Source organism: Gopherus evgoodei, chromosome 1, assembly GCF_007399415.2.
Source record: "Gopherus evgoodei ecotype Sinaloan lineage chromosome 1, rGopEvg1_v1.p, whole genome shotgun sequence".
In the NCBI taxonomy this organism is placed as follows: Eukaryota; Metazoa; Chordata; order Testudines; family Testudinidae; genus Gopherus; species Gopherus evgoodei.
Genome location: NC_044322.1, coordinates 280,469,000 through 280,490,166, shown reverse-complemented (window position 1 = coordinate 280,490,166; position 21,167 = coordinate 280,469,000). Strand labels below are relative to the sequence as shown.

Below are 21,167 nucleotides of genomic sequence, written 5' to 3'. Positions count from 1 at the left end.
CTAGAACCAGTTCAGGCAGACAAGCTGATTAAAACACCTGCAGCCAATCAAGGCAGGCTAAACAGGGCACCTGGGTTTAAAAAGGATCTCACTCTAGTCAGGGAGGGGGAAGCCAGAGGAAAAGAAGTGTATGTGAGGAGCTGGGAGCAAGAGGCACAAGAAGCTGAGAGTGAGAGTGTGTGCTGCTGGAGGACTACGGAGTACAAGCGTTATCAGACACCAGGAGGAAGATCCTGTGGTAAGGATAAAGAAGGTGTTTGGAGGAGGCCATGGGGAAGTAGCCTAGGGAGGTGTAGCTGTCGTGCAGCTGTTACAGGAGGTACTATAGACAGCTGCAATCCACAGGGCCTTGGGCTGGAACCTGGAGTAGAGGGCGGGCCTGGGTTCCCCCCAAACCTCCCAACTCCTGATCAGACTCAGGAGGAGTTGACCCAGACTGTGGGGAAGATCACTGAGGTGAGCAAATCTGCCAATAAGCACAGGACCCACCAAGGTAGAGGAGAAACTTTGTCACAGTATCCATTTATTTTGCTTTTCTGAGTGTTATGTATATAGGGTGACCAGATATCCTGATTTTATAGAGACAGTCCCAATTTTTTGATCTTTTTCTTATATAAGCTGCTATTATCCCCCACTCCCGTTCCAATTTTTCACATTTGCTGTCTGGTCACCTTATATATATATACAACTGCCACATGCAATGTGTAGTTTTAAATTAATAACTTTCATTCTTTCCAAGTAGAAATTAACAATACCATGCTGAGTGCCACACACAGCATTTATTCTCTGAGAATTGCCCATATATATTCTAACTCCCTAATGTATGGATCCCATGGGGAGTCATCTCAGAGAACAGTTGTTATGGTAACTAAACATTTTTTTTTAAAAAAAGGAGATCATCTGGGCCAATAGTCCTTCTCTCAGTAAAATAAGGTGTAATGTTTAATGCTGTGTATGAGCTATTAATGAACAAATAAATTCTGTTCCATTTGTCCAGTGTAAATAGCAGTGCATGATATTTTTTGGCAAATTACTTGGAAATGTACTGAATATTCTCAGAAAAAAAGCTTTACACTCTGAGGTTTAAATTAAATTAAATCATTACTGGACCTTTGTCAGTAAAAAGCCAGATGTTTAAAAAGTCAGGAGATTCATAGCTAAAGTTACACAATATTAATCTTGTCTGCATATTCCCTCCTGCCAATTGTCTTTTGATGTTGCCCACCACTGGTGTAGTATCTGAAGCATGGTAGATTATAGATATCCATATATAGGACAAAGCAGAATGGTCTCTTTGGCTCACAAAGATGGCTATAATATAGTTAGGGTCCCACCAAATTCACAGTCCATTTTGGTCAATTTCACGGTTATAGGATATTAAAAATCATAAAATTTCATGATTTCAGATATTTAAATCTGAAATTTCACAGTGTTGTAACTGGGGTCCTGACTCAAAAGGGGGATGTGGGGAAGTTGCAAGGTTATTATTGGAGGGTTGCATCATTGCCACCCTTACTTCTGCACTGCTGTCTTCAGAGCTGGGCAGCCAGAGAGTGGTGGCTTCTGGCCAAGAGCCTAGCTCTGAAGGCAGTACTGCTGCCAGCAGCAGCACAGAAGTAAGGATGGCATGGTATGGTATTGCCACCCTTACTTCTGTGCTGCTGCCTTCAGAGTTCGGTGGCTGGAGAGTGGTGATTGCTGGCCAGGGGCCCAGGTCTGAAGGCAGCACAGAAGTACGGTGGTAATATTGTGACCCCACCCCCACAATAACCATGGGGGTGAGGGAAAAGATGCAATGTCATGTTTCAAATGGTATTTGATCATTCAGCTGCCCATATGTGTTGTGGGACATTGTATGTAGATCTGACTCTACAGTATGGTAATTACAGTGTGAACTGGAACCAAGATCGTGTAACTTTAATAATGATTTAATCCCACTAGCTCCAATTCTTTTCTTTCTCTTCATAAAAGTTGTATTCCCAAAGGTGCTTATACAAATGTTTAAAATATGCAAAAATAAAGAGAAGAGTTCCAAATACAGTGACTTACCATCCATATAATTCCATTTCACACAATATAAATCACCCAGGAAAATAATGACTCCATTTGGTCAGTTTTTACCTTTCGATCTAAACCTTTAGGAAAAGCCTAGGAGAATAGATAAGCTTTGCAGAGTTCCATGGAAAATTTCGAAGAAGCCTCTAGATCTGAAGGGTGCAAAAGTTGCTTTGACATTTGGAGATTCCTGGCAGTGATGGTTTTGTATAGAATCTGAAAGTTCAAGTGAAACTAGGGAATGATTCACTGCCAGTCCTTCCAAATGTCCTCTGCAAGGTCTGGTTCCTGTGGCCCACGTGAACCGAGCCACACAGGATGGTTTGTTTACATCATATTGTGTTGAAACATCTTCACGATCTCTCAGCTCCGTAGTACATCACTGAAAATATTTGCACCATTTCGATTTTTGGAGTTTAGTGCTGTAAAATAATTCTCGTTGCCAGGAAGTTATTTCCTTTTTACAATATTTGTATTTTTTGATAATTTACCAAAGCCTGCCTAAAATGTTTTCTTTTCAGCACATGCATTAGCGCAAGAAGTAGCTTCCACATCTAAAAGAGAGAACCCATTAGAATGGTTACCTGCTCTCAGTCACTTAGAAACAGCATTGGACCTTTGTAGGACATCTGCAACCAGAGAATTAGATTTGGAAGCGGAAATTCTTTTTCAGAAAGGTAATCAAAATCTTGGTTGTGTGACATGACTATCTTTCCAGCATATTCTTATACCTGCAGGATGCCTTAAAAGGGATACATGCTCCTGACATTTCCCACATTGACAGACTGACTAAAAATATCTCTACTGCATTTAATTATACTTGAATATATTTAACAAGAGTACAGTATATAATGACATTGCAGAAATACAAGAGGAGTTTCATAGATTCATAGAACTGAAGGGACCTCAAGATGTCTTCTAGTCCAGTCCTCTGCACTAAGGCAGGACTAAATATTATCTAGACAATCCCTGACAGGTGTTTGTCTAACCTGTTATTAAAAACCTTCAAATATGGAGATTCTACAACATTTCTGGGCAATATATTCCAGTGCTTAAGTACCATGACAGGAAGATTTTCCTAATGTTCAATCTAAACTTCCTTTGCTGCAATTTAAGCCCATTGTTTCTTGTCCTGTTCTCAAAGGTTAACAAGATCATTTTTTCTCCCTCCTCCTTGTAACAACCTTTTATGTACTTGAAAACTGTTATCATATCCCCCCTCAGTTCTCTATTCTAGACTAAACAAATCCAATGTTTTCAATCTTTCCTCATTGGTCATATTTTCTAAGCCTTTAATCACTTTTGTTGCTCTCCTCTTTACTTTCTCCAATTTGTCCATATCTTTCTTGAAATGTGGCACCCAGAACTGGACACAATAATTCAGTTGAGGCTTTATCAGTGAAGCAGAAGAATTACTTCTGGTGTCTTGCTTGCAACACTCCTGTTAATACATCTCAGAACGATGTTTTTTGGTTTTTTTTGGAACAGTGTTATACTGTTCACTCATATGTAGTTTCTGATCCACTATGACCCCCAGATCTCTTATCACAGTACTTATTCATAGACTCTAGGACTGGAAGGGACCTCGAGAGGTCATCGAGTCCAGTCCCCTGCCCTCATGGCAGGACCAAATACTGTCTAGATCATCCCTGATAGACATTTATCTAACCTACTCTTAAATATCTCCAGAGACAGAGATTCCACAACCTCCCTAGGCAATTTATTCCAGTGTTTAACTACCCTGACACTTAGGAACTTTTTCCTAATGTCCAACCTAAACTTGCTGCAGTTTAAGCCCATTGCTTCTTGTTCTATCATTAGAGGCTAAGGTGAACGTTTTCTCCCTCCTCCTGATGACACCATTTTAGATACCTGAAAACTGCTATCATGTCCCCTCTCAGTCTTCTCTTTTCCAGACTAAATAAACCCAATTCTTTCAGCCTTCCTTCATAGGTCATGTTCTCAAGACCTTTAATCATTCTTGTTGCTCTTCTCTGGACCCTCTCCAATTTCTCCACATCTTTCTTGAAATGTGGTGCCCAGAACTGGACATAATACTCCAGTTGAGACCTAACTAGCGCAGAGTAGAGTGGAAGAATGACTTCTCTTGTCTTGTTTACAACACACTTGTTAATGCATCCCAGAATCACGTTTGCTTTTTTTGCAACGGTGTCACACTGTTGACTCATATTCAGCTTGTGGTCCACTATGACCCCTAGATCTCTTTCTGCCATACTCCTTCCTAGACAGTCTCTTCCCATTCTGTAAGTGTGAAACTGATTGTTCCTTCCTAAGTGGAGCACTTTGCATTTGTCTTTATTGAACTTCATCCGGTTTACCTCAGACCATTTCTCCAATTTGTCCAGATCATTTTGAATTTTGACCCTGTCCTCCAAAGCAGTTGCAATCCCTCCCAGTTTGGTATCGTCTGCAAACTTAATAAGCGTACTTTCTATGCCAGCATCTAAGTCATTGATGAAGATATTGAACAGAGCCGGTCCCAAAACAGACCCCTGCGGAACCCCACTTGTTATACCTTTCCAGCAGGATTGGGAGCCATTAATAACTACTCTCTGAGTACGGTTATCCAGCCAGTTGTGCACCCACTTTATAGTAGCCCCATCTAAATTGTATTTGCCTAGTTTATCGATAAGGATATCATGCGAGACCGTATCAAATGCCTTACTAAAGTCTAGGTATACCACATCCACTGCTTCTCCCTTATCCAAAAGGCTCGTTATCCTATCAAAGAAAGCTATCAGATTGGTTTGACACGATTTGTTCTTTACAAATCCATGCTGGCTATTCCCTATCACCTTACCACCTTCCAAGTGTTTGCAGATGATTTCTTTAATTACTTGCTCCATTATCTTCTCTGGCACAGAAGTTAAACTAACTGGTCTGTAGTTCTTCTTCCTAAGCAGTCATTTCTCATTTTGTATGTGTGTGATTGATTGTTCCTTCCTAATTGGAGTACTTCTCATTTGTCCTTACTGAATTTCATCCTATTTACTTCTGACTATTCTCCATTTTACCTAGATTGTTTTGAATTTTAATGCTATCCTCCGAAGAATTTGCAATTCCTCCCAGCTTGGTGTTATCCGCAAACTTTATACGCATTCTCTCTGTGCCATTATCTAAATAGCGGCAAAGAGTCCTGTGGCACATTATAGACTAACAGACATATTGGAGCTGAGCTTTCGTGGGTGAATACCCATTTTGTCTGATGCACTCTTTGCCGCTTTTACAGATCCAGACTAACACGGCTACTCCTCTGATATTATCTAAATAGTTGATGAAGATATTGAACAGAACTGGACCCAGGACCAATCCCTTCAAGACCCTACTCAATATGCCCTTCCAGCTTGACTGTGAACTACTGATAACTACTCTCTAGAAATGGTTTTGCAACCAGTTATTCACCCACCTTGTAGTAGCTCCATCTAGGTTGTATTTCCCTAGTTTGTTTATGAGAAAATTATGTGAGGCAATGTCAAAAGCCTTACTAAAGTCAAAATATAGCACATCTACTTCTTCGCCTCCATCCACAAGTCTTGTTACCTTGTCACAGAAACCTATTAGGTTGGCTTGACACATTTGTTTTTGACAGATCCATGCTGATTATTACTTATCACCTTATTATCTTCTAGGTGTTTGCAAACTGATCTCTTCATTGTTTGCTCCATTATCTTTCCACATACTGAAGTTAAGCTGACAGGTCTGTAATTCCCTGGGTTGTCCTTATTTCCCTTTTTATAGATTGGCACTATATTTGCCATTTTGCAGTCCTCTGGAATCTCTCCTGTCTTCCATGATTTTTTGAAGATAATCATTTGTTCACCTATCTAGTTTATCAGAGAGTAAGGGGAACAATCAAGAGGGTAAAGATATTGCAGAGATGCTAAATGACTTATTTGCATCAGTCTACAGTAAAGAAAATGAGAGGATTGCGACAAATTTCAAAATGCTATGGAATTAAATAACAGTATCCCATTAAATTCATTGCAGTAGGGTTTAAAATCATATATATTAAAAAGAACAATCTGAAATATTGACATGCATTATTGGATTCGAATGACATCTAGGTGTCACTGTATTTTCAAAGTTGATTACTGTAACTATTCAACGTATTTCAATACAGGGTAATACTTCAGTTCGGAATAACTTGTCATACTGAAATCATACATTATATTTAAAAGCAAACTGAAAAAAAAACCTGAATATGTGCCCATTATTGCTTATCAGCAGGAGAAAAGGAAAGGCAACATGTTATCTGAGTTTCCTGCAGGAAAAAGCAATTTGAGTCTTGCAGAGAAAAGAATAAAATCTTGCAAAACTTCTTTGTGTTTCTTTCTTAGGTAAGGTAGAGCGCCAGATTATTGAAGCTGGTAACAATAAGTCACCACGAGCTGCTGAAACCCTATTGGATGCCATAAAAGTGAGCCAGCGAAATGATCAAAACTTTGGGTAAGGAACTGTGAATATAAGTTTTCAAAATACTTTCTCACTTTAGGTACATACCACTATGTAGTGTTTGGCTTTATTCTGGGACTTTGTGTGAGGCTTTTTTTTTTATAAAGGACAGGCTTCTTTCCCCTCTTTGTGGAGAGATTTTGTCTATTCCAAGATAAAAGAAATATTGATATAGTTTCTTATGTAACGTAAATGTTGCAGGAGTTTAAAATATACATTTCCATACACACTGAAATAACCAACACATAAGTATTACGTTAGATAAAAGTGAGAGCTTTCGGTTCTATTTTGGAACATTTCCCTTCTGTTTCAGCTCCAGGAACAAAAAGTGCTAAGTTTAAGTTGATGGTTTTATTTCATTTTAAAAAACATGAATTGCAATCCACATCCAAGGGACAGAAAACTAGCAACTGTAGCAGGCAGTGCAGCTGGCCACTCAGCAACAACAGCAGGACTAGTGACTCAGCAGTGAATATTAGAAGTCAACCAACATCAATATGAGCAGCAACAGGAAGAGCAGAGGAAGAATGGGGTGGCCAGGAGCTTCTCCTGAAATGGCTGGTGGAGGGGTCCAGTGCCAGTGTCAGAACTGACTGAGGCTGCATGAACCAACTCAGACCTCAGACTGGCCAAATCGGGCCCAGATGATGACTTTGCAGACTATTTGATTACAATAGAAAGAGTAACAGTGGCAGCGGAGTGGATATGAATATCTAGGAGGAACTCAGGCCACCTACCAAGGTCTCAGTGAGGATGCCTGACATCATAGCATAGTAAAGACTATTGTCTTGAACTATCACCATCACTCCTGATCTGAACCTTATTATTGCCCAGGGGATCTTCCTCAAGCACCTGGAAGTCCAGTCCAGAGCTTGAGAGTCCTAAAGAACTTTCCAGACTATGACCTCAAGAGCAGCTTGCCTGAATATGTGGAAAAGGGCAGCTGTATGAGGGATCCCAGGAGGAGTAGGTGAGGAGTAAGTGCCTGTAGCCTGGTAAGTTAAAAGAGCTAGCAGACAGAAACAATCGAAAGGACAGATGGAGCTGGAGAAGAGCAAATGTGCCTTGGAACAGAAATGAGAACAGTGTTCCTTGGTGTTAATTACCAGCAAAAGGCAGGCAATAGACTGGAAGGATCTAGAGGCCTGAATTGATTCAGGCAGTGAGGACCAGGATGAGCAGCTCTGGGATACTGGACATCAAGACTATTAGTTTCTATTCCTGACTCAGGGAGCAGATCGTGGTCTCGTGATTACATACAGTATAGCCAAATATAGCAATGCCCCTGATTGAGTTCTCTGTAGGGACAAAACTGGGATGCTCTACATGTAAAAACATGACCCTCTACCACTTGAGCCAAAGAATCAGAACTCTGAGCACAGAAGCAGCAGCAGAGTCATAAACCTTTATATGTGGCTTACCTTCTAGAACAGGGGCAGGCAAACTTTTTCACCTGAGGGCTGCATCGGGTTTCCAAAATTGTATGGAGGGCTGGTTAGCAGTGGCTGTGCCTCCCCAAACAGCCAGACATGGCCTGGCCCTGCCCTTTATGCGACCCTTCCTTCTTCTCGCTCCCTGATGGCCCTCCACCCCGGGACCCCTGCCCCATTCAACCACCCCTTCTCCCTGTCCCCTGACCACCCCCAGAACCCCCACCCTTGACTGCCCCCTGCCGCCCCATCCAACCCCTCCTCTCATTCCTGACTGCCCCCACCCAGGACCCCTGTCCCATCCCATCACCTCTTCTCCCTGACAGCCCCCAGAACCCCTGCCCCTGACTGCTCCCCTGGGACCCTGCCCCCATTCAACACCCTGTTCCCACCCCTCTGACTGTCCCAACCCCTATCCACCTCCCTGCCCCCTGAACTCCCCTGCCCTCTATCCAACCCCCCTGCTCCCTGCCCCCTTATTGCACTGCCTGGAGCACTGGTGGCTGGCGGCGCTACAGCTGCACCACTCAGAGCACCAGGACAGGCAGCCACACTGCCCAACTGGAGCCAGCCATGCCACCGCGCAGCACAGAGCACTGGGTCAGTCTGGGATCTGCAGCTGCGCTGCCCCAGGAGCTCGCAGCCCCACCGCTCAGAGCATTGTGCCGGCGTTGGAGTGAGCTGAGGCTGCAGGGGAGAGGGAACAGCAGGAGAGGGGATGGGGGCTAGCCTCCCAGGGCAGGAGCTCAGGGGCCAAGCAGGAGGGTCCCGCAGGCTAGATGTGGCCCATGGGCCATAGTTTGCCCACCTCTGGTCTAGAGGGTGACACAGTGCCATACTCTGTTAGTGTAGGTTTCACAAGCATCTAATGTGCCATGTTCCTTCTGAAAGAATGTGTGGCAAAGTAGATGAGACATAGTTCTGTATTAGAGACCTGTGTTCTGTTCTGGATTGTACCTGAAGTGACCTTGTGCAAGCTCTTAGTTATCTTATCTGTGAAACTGGTTAATGAGAGGTATTCCCCACAATGTAAAATGTTGGCTCAGAATATGAACTGTGACATGTACAGAAATATTGACAACAGTTTTGAAGAGCTGGGTCTAGAACTCATGAGCTTTGATTTTGTTGTTTAGTTCACCTTTCCTTAGTCTACACAGCAGTGTGTTGGAATGTCTTTCTCTTTCTGTCATTTTGCTTCACAAGAATCATGTCCCTGCTGGAACTTATCGCAATGAATCTGTGAATTGGCAACAGTTCAGCATGTGACTGTGTTTGGAAAGAGGACTGCATAGTCCGGAGACTGTTTCACATAGGAAGAGTCCTGAGTGGAAGGAGGACCGAGAGAGAGCCAAATAGGAAGCCTAGAAAAATTACAGAGACCTACAGGGAGCAGGAATATCAGGAATCTCTCCAACCGTAGAGTCTTGGACCACAGTTATAAGGACATGTAGGAAATGTCCCAGAGACAAAGTGAAGAGGACACCCTGCTTGAAAGTTTAGGGTCTCAAGGTCAGATCTGAGTTGAGGGAGGGATTATGTTTCCCTGTACCTCAGCTGAGCCCAGTGCGGGGCTGAAGGCACTATTTTGCTTTGTCTAGGAATGTTTTGTTTATTGCTGGAAGAGGAAGGACCTTTGTATAGGTTTGGCTGGAGAGCTATACCCCAAATCAACCATCCACGAGAGAGAAAAACTGAGGCAGTGGACATGTGACCTAACATTGAAGCATTAGACTGTGCTTATAGGAACATATACACATTGTGTACATAGAACCAGATCAGTTTGAGAAAAACAGTTTTTGTTTACCAAGTGCTTGTTTGCATGTTACACAAAATATGTTTTGCATGTTCCTAAATAGTTATGCCATTTGTTAGGTTTTCTTGCTTGGTATGGTATGCCTTTCTTGCTTGAAGTCTTTATATCAGGACTGGATATTTTTCTAAAAGATCTACTATAGCTCAAATAGGAGTTATGGACTGGATATAGCAATCACTGGAGTTCTACACCCTGTATTATGCAAAAGTTCAGACTGGATAATCATAATAGTTCCTTCTGGCCTTAAAATCAATGCATCTGTGTGTTCATTTTTGCAGGCTGATAAGGAAATCCTACCTGGAGATAGCACTGTTATATTTCCATTTGGCTACATATAAGGAAGAGACTTCACAAACTGTTAAGATAGAGGCATCCAAAACAAAGGTACATCCTCCTTTTTTTAGATCATAACCTCCTCAGAGCATGGACCATGTCTTCTTTTAGCATATTCTAGACACTACCACAATATATTACAAATAAATAATACTAACGTAAAGTACAGCAGTAGGATTCTAATTTAGTTAATTTGGTTTATGGTATTTTTTGCAATGTTAATGTATGTAAAAATGGTTTAAAATAAACAGGAAAACATTGAGGTCAGAAGAATAACTCCAAAATTGTGGCTTAGTTTCAGATTCTGTACTAATGAATTTGTGGTTCTCGAACAAAGTATCATCATAAACTGAACTTCAAACATTTTTCAGACTGCCATTACTCAGGATATTGTTGTTTGTGAAGTGTTTTACAACTGGAGATGAGGGGCAGTACTGCAGACACAAAAGACTAGTGTACTGCAAGGTACAGTTACAAGCACTAGACCATCAGGGAAAAACAGGTCAATGGGTAAGGAAAAAAGAGGTAGTACAAAGGCGTCGCGTAAAACTCAAGACAATGTTTACTGACAAAAATGGGAAAAGCTGTATACAAGAACTAGGTTAAAGAGAGGGATCATGATGTTCCTTCAAAAATACAGAACTATAGTGGAGACCCATTTATATCATTTGGGTGGTTTTAAAAATACATCTGTGACTTTTCACAAATGTTATTGATTTCTGTAACTTAACTACCATGACTCCTCCAGGACCTGCTCCCCACCAACTATGTATTTCCATGGCAAACCTACCAACCTAATTATGAACTGTTGCTAAATTTTAGACTACTCCTAAAGAACACTTGGCTTCTACTGAGAGAATACCCCATATAACTGAAGTGTACAGAACACAGGCCTGGATTGCAGTCAGAGCAGCTACACAGGTTGGTGTGATATTTGGGGGAGATTTTTTGTGCTTGATTTTGTGCTTTGGGTATGACTACACAGCAAAAAAAAAAAAAAAAAATCCTGTGGCAGTGAATCGCACACCCTGGGTCAGTTGACTCAGGCTCTGTGATAAATGAAGAGGAGTGAGTAACTCCCTTTTATGGACACCCAGCCAGCCAGTAGCTATAAAATCCCTCTTAGTAGCTGTTCTCTAATTGCTCTACCTCTAAAGGGTTAATAAGTCTCACTGCTATGCATATGTAAAAGGCAGTGAGTGGGCACCTGGCCAAAAGAGCCAATGGGAAGGCTAGAACTTCAAAAAATTGAAACAATCCCCTTTTGTCTGTCTGTGGTTGTTCTCCCGAAGAGAAGGGACAGAGCAACTATGCTGTAAGAAGCTTGGGCCAGGTAGGAAAAATCCTCAGTATTATATCTAGAAACTACTCATTTGAAATCCCAGGTATGTAAGTAGATCAGGAAATGTCTAGGAAGAGGCAATTAGGTTTATCTCTGGATTTCTCTGTGCTAACCCCAGGTGCTTTTTGTTTTGCTTGTAACCTTCAAGATGGACCTCAAGAAAGCTATTCTTGATGCTTAATCCTTGTAGCTGTTTTTTTTTTAAATCTAGCAAATGCCTAAGTTCCCAGATATATTTTCTTTCTTTTTTTATTAATAATATTTACCTTTTTTTAAGAACAGAATTGAATTTGTGTGTCTTGAGAGGTTTGTGCACATGTTGTTTAATTAGCTGGTGATGACAGCTGATTTCTTTTTTTTTTTTCTTTCTCAGCTCTTCCCTGGGGGCGGTGGGGGTGTGTGTGGAAAGGACTTGAGAGTACCCCACAGGGAGGAATTCCCAAGTGTGCCTTCCTGGGTTCTCAAAGGGGTTCTGCACTTGGGTAGTGGCAACATCTACCCATCCAAGGTCAGAGAGAAGCTGTAACCTTAGGAGCTTAATACAAGCCTGGAGTGGCCAGTATTTAATTTTAGAATCCTTGTGGGCCCCCATCTTCTGCACTCGAAGTGCCAGAGTGGGGAATCAGCCTTGACAGGCTTGCATTGCTGGACTAAAAATAGCAGTGTAGGTGTTCGGACTCAGGCTAGAGCCTGGACTCTGAGGCCCACCTCGTTGCCAGGTTTCAAAGCTCGGGCTCCAGCCTGAGCCCAAACATCTACATGGCTATAGCCTCACAGCTCAAATCCCGTGAGCCCGAGTCAGTTGACAGGAGCTCTGAGACTTGCTGCCTCAGGGTTTTTTTTGCTGTGTAAACGTACTCTATATTCTACTCCTACCAGCTGTGAAGACAACACAAGGCAGGAGGGACAAGAATTAAAATTCATTGGGACTTCTGCCAGGCATGTTATTTGGTATACTTAAAATTAAAAGCATTGCTCATACAGTCTTCATCTCTCCTGGCCATTGTCTGACACAGGTTGCTTTTACTTTGATACAATGCACACCTAGGAATTAAGGGCCTTATATGTATGCATACACATTTGACATGTGGGCAGACATCAGTGGCATCCAAGTGAGGATGTCTGATTTGAAATCACTTGTGTAATAATTAAATTGTCAACAGTAATTATCTATTTAAGTGAGATATGTACTGTATGTCAGAGAGAAATGGAAGATTTCCCCAGTCACCTCTCATGTTGAGTGCTTAATTTTTTGTAGTTTGTTTTCTAGTCTCAATATATGTATACATATTACAGTGACCTGATTCTGACTAAATTAAATGTTAATTTTAGGTCAGTGAAGCTATGCTTGCTTCTCAGCTATTAATTGGAAAGAAGGGTGTTAAAGGCCACCAGGTGAAAGCCATAACAGAACAGAACATCCCAGAATTTGCTTCTATGGACCTTCTTGCTTCATACAAAGATTTTTTATCTGGTATTATTTTATATCTAACAATTGTAGAACATTTAATAATCAATGGAAAATATCCATCACATGTAATATAACACTGAATTTAATATGTAAATTCACTATTATATTACAAAGTCAGATCATCTTGTTTACCTTGGTATTAGGTTCAATCACTTGTGGTTTTTGGCAGTAAAGAAACATGAAAGCTTTCTTATTAGTTTTTCATGCTTGCAATACATTTTATTTGTAATACATGTAAGATAAAGACAAAATCCTTCCTGGCCTTGCAAAAGTACAAGACTTAAAGAAGAGGGAACATCTGTCACTGCCCCAGTATACCCTTACAGGAGCAGGGCAAATTACAGTCCTAATGGTTATAGTGCCAGCTAACTCACCTGCCAGCACTTCATATCACCAAGGGAGCATGGCCAACTGTTACAAGGGCTGCAGATTAGTCATGGCATTTTTTTTATAAAAAATCCTAGAGCACAAATGGTAAATTCAGTAAAAGTCATGGGTGACTGCATTTATTGACTGATCCCTGATTTTTTTTATTTAAAAAAAATACCTTCCTCCTTGCCCCACCCCACCTGCAGTAGCCCCAGCACTGCAACCCTAATCCCACTTTGTGAGGAAGGGAGAGAGGGCATTAGAGAAGAAGCCTGCCTTGCACTCACCCTGGGCAGTGGCAGCTCCTGCAGTGCCTGTCCTGCAGGACTGTGCCTGGTGTCCCATGCTCAGTCTGCAGCAGAGGCTCCTGCAGCTGCTGTTCCACAGGGCTGGGCTCAGTGCACCACTCCAGCTGTTGTGACCTAGTGTGCAGGGTTGCATTACTGCTCAGGTTTGACTACCCCACATCTCCCCCATTATGATGGAAGGGCATGTGAGCCAAACCTGAGAGGTTCTGTGACCCCACATGCTAGGTCATAATGCCATTTAATGAAGTTTGGCCCACCTATCCTCCCCCCATGATGCAGGGATCGTGGGGCCAAGGCTGAGCAATGATGTGCCTGGTGAATGCAGAGCAGGCTCACTTCCAGTCTCCTCATATCTCTTCACTGGACTGAGGTAGGTTCACTCTCCAGCTCCTACCTCCCACTGCTCCCTGGGCCTCCACTATGCACTGAGCCAGTGACCCAGCCTTTGGGAAAGTCACACAGACAGGGAGAAAAGTCACAGGCAGACAGAAAAATCACAGACACAAACCTGCAGCCCTAATTATAATCTATTATATCCTATTAATCAACCACTATCCAACACTATCTTTCCAGTCCAGTAAATAAAAAATATATATTCAGTAGATTTTATGTAAGACTCAGCCAAAAATAATGTTTTGTGATCTTGCATTGGTTGATTCATAACAAACCCTGTTCCTAGAGCTACACAGAGATCAGTCTCACAGTAACAGAAAACAAAAAAGATTTCCTTAAAAATCAAGCTCCATTTGAGAAACAAGGTAAAAAATTATCCATATTTACTGAATGTTAAAAGATAAAATTAACAAAGGGAGATTTTTCTCCAATCTCTAGAATTATTCTGCAAACAATGGAGCTCATTAAAATGATGAAATGGCAGTTTTTATTTAAGAAATAATTTCAGTGAAATAAAGTGTTGCTGTGGAACAATGATTTCGAAATGCTATGTAAATACCGAGGCAAAACAGAGATGTTGATATTTTTTGAAACAGAAAACCTTGATGCTGTGATAACGTTCTGTTCCAATGACTTAATTTCAGTTATTCCAAATGACTCCTGTAGATGGAATTATTTTGTCTGATACATGTTGGTGAAGTGGAGCAATGACTGCTTACTACACCACTGTTAAATAGATGTGTTGTGATAGGTTTATAAAAACAGATGGGTTGTGTGCTACAGCCTTCCATTAATTTGTCTGGCATGAGTTCCATTTGCTGACGGTTGCTTATCATTTTTCTTTTAGCAAATGTTGCAGGTGTTTGTCCTGGTTGTTTTGAGAGGGAATACAAAGGAGACTGGAGGATGTAGAAAGGAAGTAATAAGCCATAATATGAAAAGGAGATTTGAAATGAAAATGAGCAACACAGCATGTAAAATATTAGATTTAGAGGCACTAATGAGGGAAATTGTTAAAATTTCACTTATATACAGTGTGGGCATTTTACATTCTGTTTTTACAATTAACAGTGAAATGATCTTTAACAATGAAAATGGGAATAATGGAGGGCTTACTTATTTTTCTATATGCACACATAATTAGCATAAACTGTTGTTTGGGAGACAGTCACTGGGAATTAATGCCAAAGGTTTTTTTGAATGGTTGTAAGAGACAGACAAGAATGTAGAGGTAGATTTTGTAGGCTTTGAAAACAGCAAGGAATTGGAAAAGAGACTGAATCAGGCAGAGTTCAAATAGTGCTGCCAGGCCTGCAGATGCAAGGATTCCCTGTGTTGTGTGCTGAAATACAAGTGTGAATACTCACTACTCCATCTCTACTGTTTCATTGTGCGGATTACATTCTCTTTTGTGCTGAGAGCTTTGTGCTAACAATAGCGTCTTTAAAGATAGCATCTGTGCATGTTTCTCACTTCTGGATCTTATTTCCTTAGCTCAAGACTGGCAAAACTGTTGAAACTTCCCTAGCTTTTAAAAGTTTTTTTAACCCTGGAGGGCAGCAGTAGTAGGGTAGAAAGTTAGCCTTACTGATCATTCTGCTCCACTCCCTGCTAAGTATAGATTGTGCCCTCTGAACTTTACAGTCAGTTATTTCCTTTTTGAAGTTGGCAAAGGAGTTTCATGCAGGAGACTGCCTCACCAGCCATCACTCCTAAGGGTTGAAATAATGAAAAAGGAGCTTGATCTTGCAAGTATTCTGAGAGAAGGATGCCCAACTGGTTTCACGGAGTTCAGTATTCAGTGCACTTGCAAAATCAGGATCAAGTTCTATAAGGAGGGTCAGAGACCCATACGTTGTATAAGTAACCTGGCCTTTAAACGGTTTCATTAAAAGAAAGAAATAAGATTGGCCAATGTGCTTTTTGAATTTGTCATGGATTAAGTAAAACAAGAGTTCTTAAACAAAAGATCAAAAATCAGAAATAACTGGAACAGAGTGATTTTTATTATAGTGTTCTTATTAGGTTGGGTTTAGAACCTACTACACAATGAAAAGTCAAAGTCAAAGTGTGATCCTGCAGTGGATTGCACATGCTGTACCCAGGTCAAACCCTATTGAGATCAGTAGTATTCTACACTCACCTAGCAGTCTGCCTGTGCACTACCAATGGGAAGATCAGAGACACTAAAGGCAAAAGCCAAAACATGGAAATGTGGTATGGCCTAATATGACATAATGGAAGAATCATATCGAAAACTATATGCACTCTGGAGCTAGTTCACATCTGTTAGGCACAGCCCAGAATAAGAAAAGTCACACTGTCCTATGGGGCCCAGAGAGGAGTCATTGCTTTCAGGAGTTTTCTAGCTCAAGGACAGTGTACCTACTGCCTACCCCCCATCCTTTATTGGGTACAGCCTGCTCCCCAGGCTGGTGCAGAAAGGGGTGGGAATATATTCCTCCTCCTCCTTCCCAAACTGTTTGTCTTCAGTCTCCATGTCCTCAGGGGACTGTGCTCCCCTGAGCACAGGAATGCAGTTTTGCCTGGCCCTCATGTGGGCCACACAAAGAGGTTGAAGGTGCTATGTGCCTCTCCTCCTGCCTCCCGCCCCAGCTTGAATTCACATAAGGACCAGGCAGAATCTGGCTCTTGATGTTAAAATATTGAATGTTAAAAACATTTTCTCCTGACTGGTAAACAAATATGAAAGCAGGTTGGAAAGGGCTTTATAGTCACTTCCCTTGTATAGCTACATTGCTGGCATTTCAGCTGCAGATGATAAAGTTCAGCGCAAGACTCAGAAATAGCACTGAAAATAAAATTCCCTTTTGGTGTGCATTTTAGTTTCTTTCTGCTGTGAAGTACACCTTAGCTTTAAAACTTGCAAATTGGGAGGTTGAATAAAATGGGTGCGAGTTAGATTTAATTGTTTTTGCATTTGCAGATGGATATGAGGTTCGCTATAAAAACCTTATGGCCTCTTCTATCAAAAATGAAGAAATCATACAAAGTGAAAAGGACCAAATAGAAAGTGAAGGAACAGAATGTAATATCTCCAAGGACATCCAGAGGAAACAAACTATAACATGGGTCCATTTAATCCGCTACCATAATTACTTAATAAGACATAACATGAGCCCTCTCTTTGGTATGAACTGTCAGTTTTACTTTTTTTTTTCTTGATGCCAGGGGAATTAGGGGAATTATTCTCTGAGACTAACTCCAAAGTACCTGATACTGAGCCTGATTCTGAGCTCTTTTGCACTGTGTAAATCAGGAGAAACGTCACTGAAGTCAATGGGGTTATGCTAATGTAAAACCACTGTAAATGACTACCATATTATGTCTCTCTTGCATCACTAAATGGGTCTCTTGAAATGGATTTCTCATTTTTATTTCAGTAAGCTATTTCATTTTCAAACTGCTTTTAATTATGGAGGCCTAAGTAAATATTCGATTGTCAAGGTGATAGTGAGAGTTGCACTTAAAAACATTACATCTCAAGCTCCAGGGGTGGTTTTGTTCCGTCTCAGCTGTTGTCTCAGGGTAAGCCCTAACTGAGCTCCTGGAGGAGATGGATTCTTCCTTCCACTGAGCAACTCTTAAAATAATCACCTCAAAGTGTTTCTTTCTGCAAGCACCAACTGGGAGGTAGGTGCTCTAGTCTGTCACAGAATTGTATGGATTCTTAAGCTACTTTTGTTATGTTTGTTCAGCTACAGACAGCCCTGGTCCATGACTGTGGCTTCGAAGGTGCTACAACAATTCAAATAAACAATAACAATTAAGAACCATCAGTTTAGGAATTCTGCAAAAAAAACTGTATAGATTCATTGCGGAATTTATTTAAATTTATTATGTTTTGGATTTATAAATGCCAAGCAGTCATAGAAAGTCTATATTTCTAATTAGCAAATGGTAAATTAATGATTTTCTCTTTCCAAAGCTGTCTCCAAATCAACACCTGGATCATTTTCTATGGAAGATGCACTGTTCACTTCTGTTTTTGATACAGGAGTTGTTCTACGTTTAGCAGAAATGCATTTTTTCCTTAAAAAACATCTGTATATTTATTCAACATGCTGTCTTGAAGATTTTCCAAAACAGCTGCAGTTTTTAGAAAAACCAAGTGCTAGTCTGGCTGCTGTTCCTGTCAAGGTATGTTTTAAAAATTATTTCCCTGTCATGCTTGCATGACATGCCTTTCACTCATCATTCAAGGATAGCTTCGTGGACTCTCCAAATATTCTGTTTCTTACCAGCTCTTCTAGAAGGATGAAATTCACACCAGTGCACAGGGCTAGCACAAAGCCCATGCAACACTTAAGTCCTATTCAAGATTTTATTTTATTTCAAGATTTTAATTTTTGCACCGGCTTTTGTGCTGATCCTCTGCACAGGAGTGAATTACATCCAATGTACATTGTGTCTGTAGCATGAAAAATAGTAGCAATTTAACAACGTTATTTTAAATGAAAATGTCAGTGTTATTTGATAGAAGACCAATACTTTTGCCTTATCCCTTGGTCAAATCCCCATGAATCACACCAAAGATACCACATATTCAGATTGTAAAAACCTTCTATCCTGTCAGAATTGTATGTTTTGTATATATGCTATAGGTTACATAAAATATTATGAAACATTTTCTTCAAAAAATTAATTCTATTTATTAGTCTAAAGAGGACACTGCAGAGGTGTTTAGCTCCAGATTTAACTTATTTTTAAAGGTGTGTTACAATTGTAAATATGCATATTAGACCAGCTGAGTTGGTAGTTTTAGAGTCAGTCCTTTCAGGACTGAAAGGTGGCAAACAAACATGGCAGTTAGTCCACTCCAGATCTCACAGTCATAGAGTTTAAGGCCAGAAGTGACCATCAGATCATCTACTCTGATCTCCTGCATATCAGAGGCCACCAACACAAACCCAGCACCCACACACTAAATCTAAAGTATTACGGTCCACAGGAGCCTAAACTATTATGTGAAACAGGCAGAGCATGGGAGGGGCCGACATATACCAATGCCCAAGGTCCTTGCAATGGAAGGGAATTGATAAGTGAAATATACACAGATTATCTCAGTGGGTGAGCTGTGCAACATGCTGCAGAGAAAGGAGAAAAAAAACCCCAAAGTCACTGCCAGTCTAATCTAAGGGAAAATTCCTTCCCAACCCCACGTACAGTGACCAGTTAGACTCTGAGCATGTGAGCAAGAATCAGCCAGCCAAGCATCTGAGAGAGAGAATGCTCAATGCCTCTTTGTAGCCCTGGCCCGCCCATCAGTATCCCATCTCACATGACTATCTCTGATGCTTTAGAGGAAGTAGACCAAACAAAACCATCCAAGAATACATTGCGGGGGTCCTTTCTTGAACCCTACAGGAGGCCAGCAGAAGCCCTGAAACATAAACTTTTAAGAACATAATATATGAATTGCAAGAGACCGCCCCCCAGGTCTGTTGAGCCCTGTCTTCCACCATCACAAACAACTCCATCATACAATCCCACTCATACATTTATCCATCTCTCTCTTAAAACTAATCTAGTTTTTTCTCCCCACAACTCCTATTGTGAGGATATTCTAGAACCTCACTCCTTTGATGATTAGTACCTTTCTGATTTCCGTTATGAATTTGTTTATGGCCAGTTTATATCAATTTGGTCGTGTGTCTACATTGTCCTGTAGCTTAAATAGCCCTCCCCGGTGTTTATTCCCCAACCCCACCCGCCTGATGAGAGCAATCATATACCCTCTCTAAGCCTTCTATTTTCTAATTTAAATAAGCTAAGCTCTTCCAGGAGAAACAAAAATAGGTCTTGAACTAGGTTCCATGATTGCAAAAGAAACTTTAATAAAATAAGGGAATTAGGGAAGTTTGCTGAACTGAAGAACTCAAGCATCTGAATATGAAGAAACTTGAAATTACTGTAAGTCAAAGTTGCAGAAACTATCTGAAGCCTGCATCCAAAGCAAGGGGAAGAAACTCGTAGGGAAGTGTTGCAGACCAAACTGGATGAACAAGCATCTCAACAGATTAAGAGAAAGCAGAAGGCCTACAAGGAATGGAGGAAGGGATGGATCAGCAAGGAAAGCTAACTCTTGGAGATCAGAAAGTGTGGGATAAAGTGAGAACTACCAAAAGCTAAGCAGAACTGGATATTGCAAAGGAAATTAAAACCAATAGTACAAGGTTCTGTAGCTATGTAAATAAAAAGAAAACAAGTAAAGAAGTGGGACCACTAAACACTGAGGATGGGGTGGAGATTAAAGATAATTTAGGTATGGGTCAACACCTAAACAAATACTTTGCCTTGATTTTTAATAAGGGGCAATGGCAGGGTGTCTGATGGGAGCAAGAGTGTGGAAGTAGAAATTACCACATCCAAGGTGAAAGCTGAAGCAAAACCCAAACAACTTAATGGGACAAAATCAGAGGGCCCAGATAATCTCCATCCAAGAATATTAAAGGCACTGACTTATGAAATATTAAGACCAAGAGCAAGGATTTTTCATGAATCCATAAACTTGGGGGACATATCCCAGGATTGGAGAATTGCAAATATAATACCTATATTTAAGAAAGGGGGGAAAAGGTGATCTGGAAAATGACAGGCCTGCTAGTTTGACCTCAGTTGTATGCAAGGTCTTAGAACAAATTTTGAAAGATAGTAATTAAAGACATAGAGGTAGTTGGGATAAAATACAACATGGTTTTACAAACAATAGATCATGCCAGACCAGCCTGATCTCTTTCTCTGAGAAGATAAGATTTTCTAGACAAAGGAAACGCAGTAAATCTAGTTTACCTGGATTTCAGTAAAGCATTTGATACAGTTCCACATAGAAAATTGTTAGTTAAATTGGAGAAGATGGGGATTAATATGACAACTGAAAGGTGGGGAAGGAACTCGTTAGGAGACCTTAACCTATCATACTGAAAGATGAACAGTCAGGTTGGCAGGTGGTTACTAGTGGAGTTCCTCAAGGATTGATTTTGGGATCAGTCTTATTTAACATTTTCATTAATGACCTTGGCACAAAATGTAGGAGTGTGCTAATAAAATTTGCGGATGACACAAAGTTGGGAGGTATTGCCAATATGGAGGAGGACCGGAATATCATACAAGAAGATTTGGAAGACCTTGAAAACTGGAGTAACAGAAATGGAATGAT

At 40.9% G+C, this 21,167-nt stretch overlaps 1 protein-coding gene across 1 annotated transcript in view; it reads left to right on the top strand.

The window, feature by feature from the left end:
• Nucleotides 1–21,167, top strand: part of CFAP54 (cilia and flagella associated protein 54) — a 226,138-nt gene that overhangs the window by 174,095 nt on the left and 30,876 nt on the right. Inside the window, 7 exon segments of the mRNA XM_030548506.1 lie at nucleotides 2,577–2,732; nucleotides 6,414–6,522; nucleotides 10,050–10,155; nucleotides 10,927–11,025; nucleotides 12,779–12,920; nucleotides 16,935–17,138; nucleotides 17,937–18,148. Of these exon segments, the coding sequence (XP_030404366.1) occupies nucleotides 2,577–2,732; nucleotides 6,414–6,522; nucleotides 10,050–10,155; nucleotides 10,927–11,025; nucleotides 12,779–12,920; nucleotides 16,935–17,138; nucleotides 17,937–18,148 (1,028 nt within the window).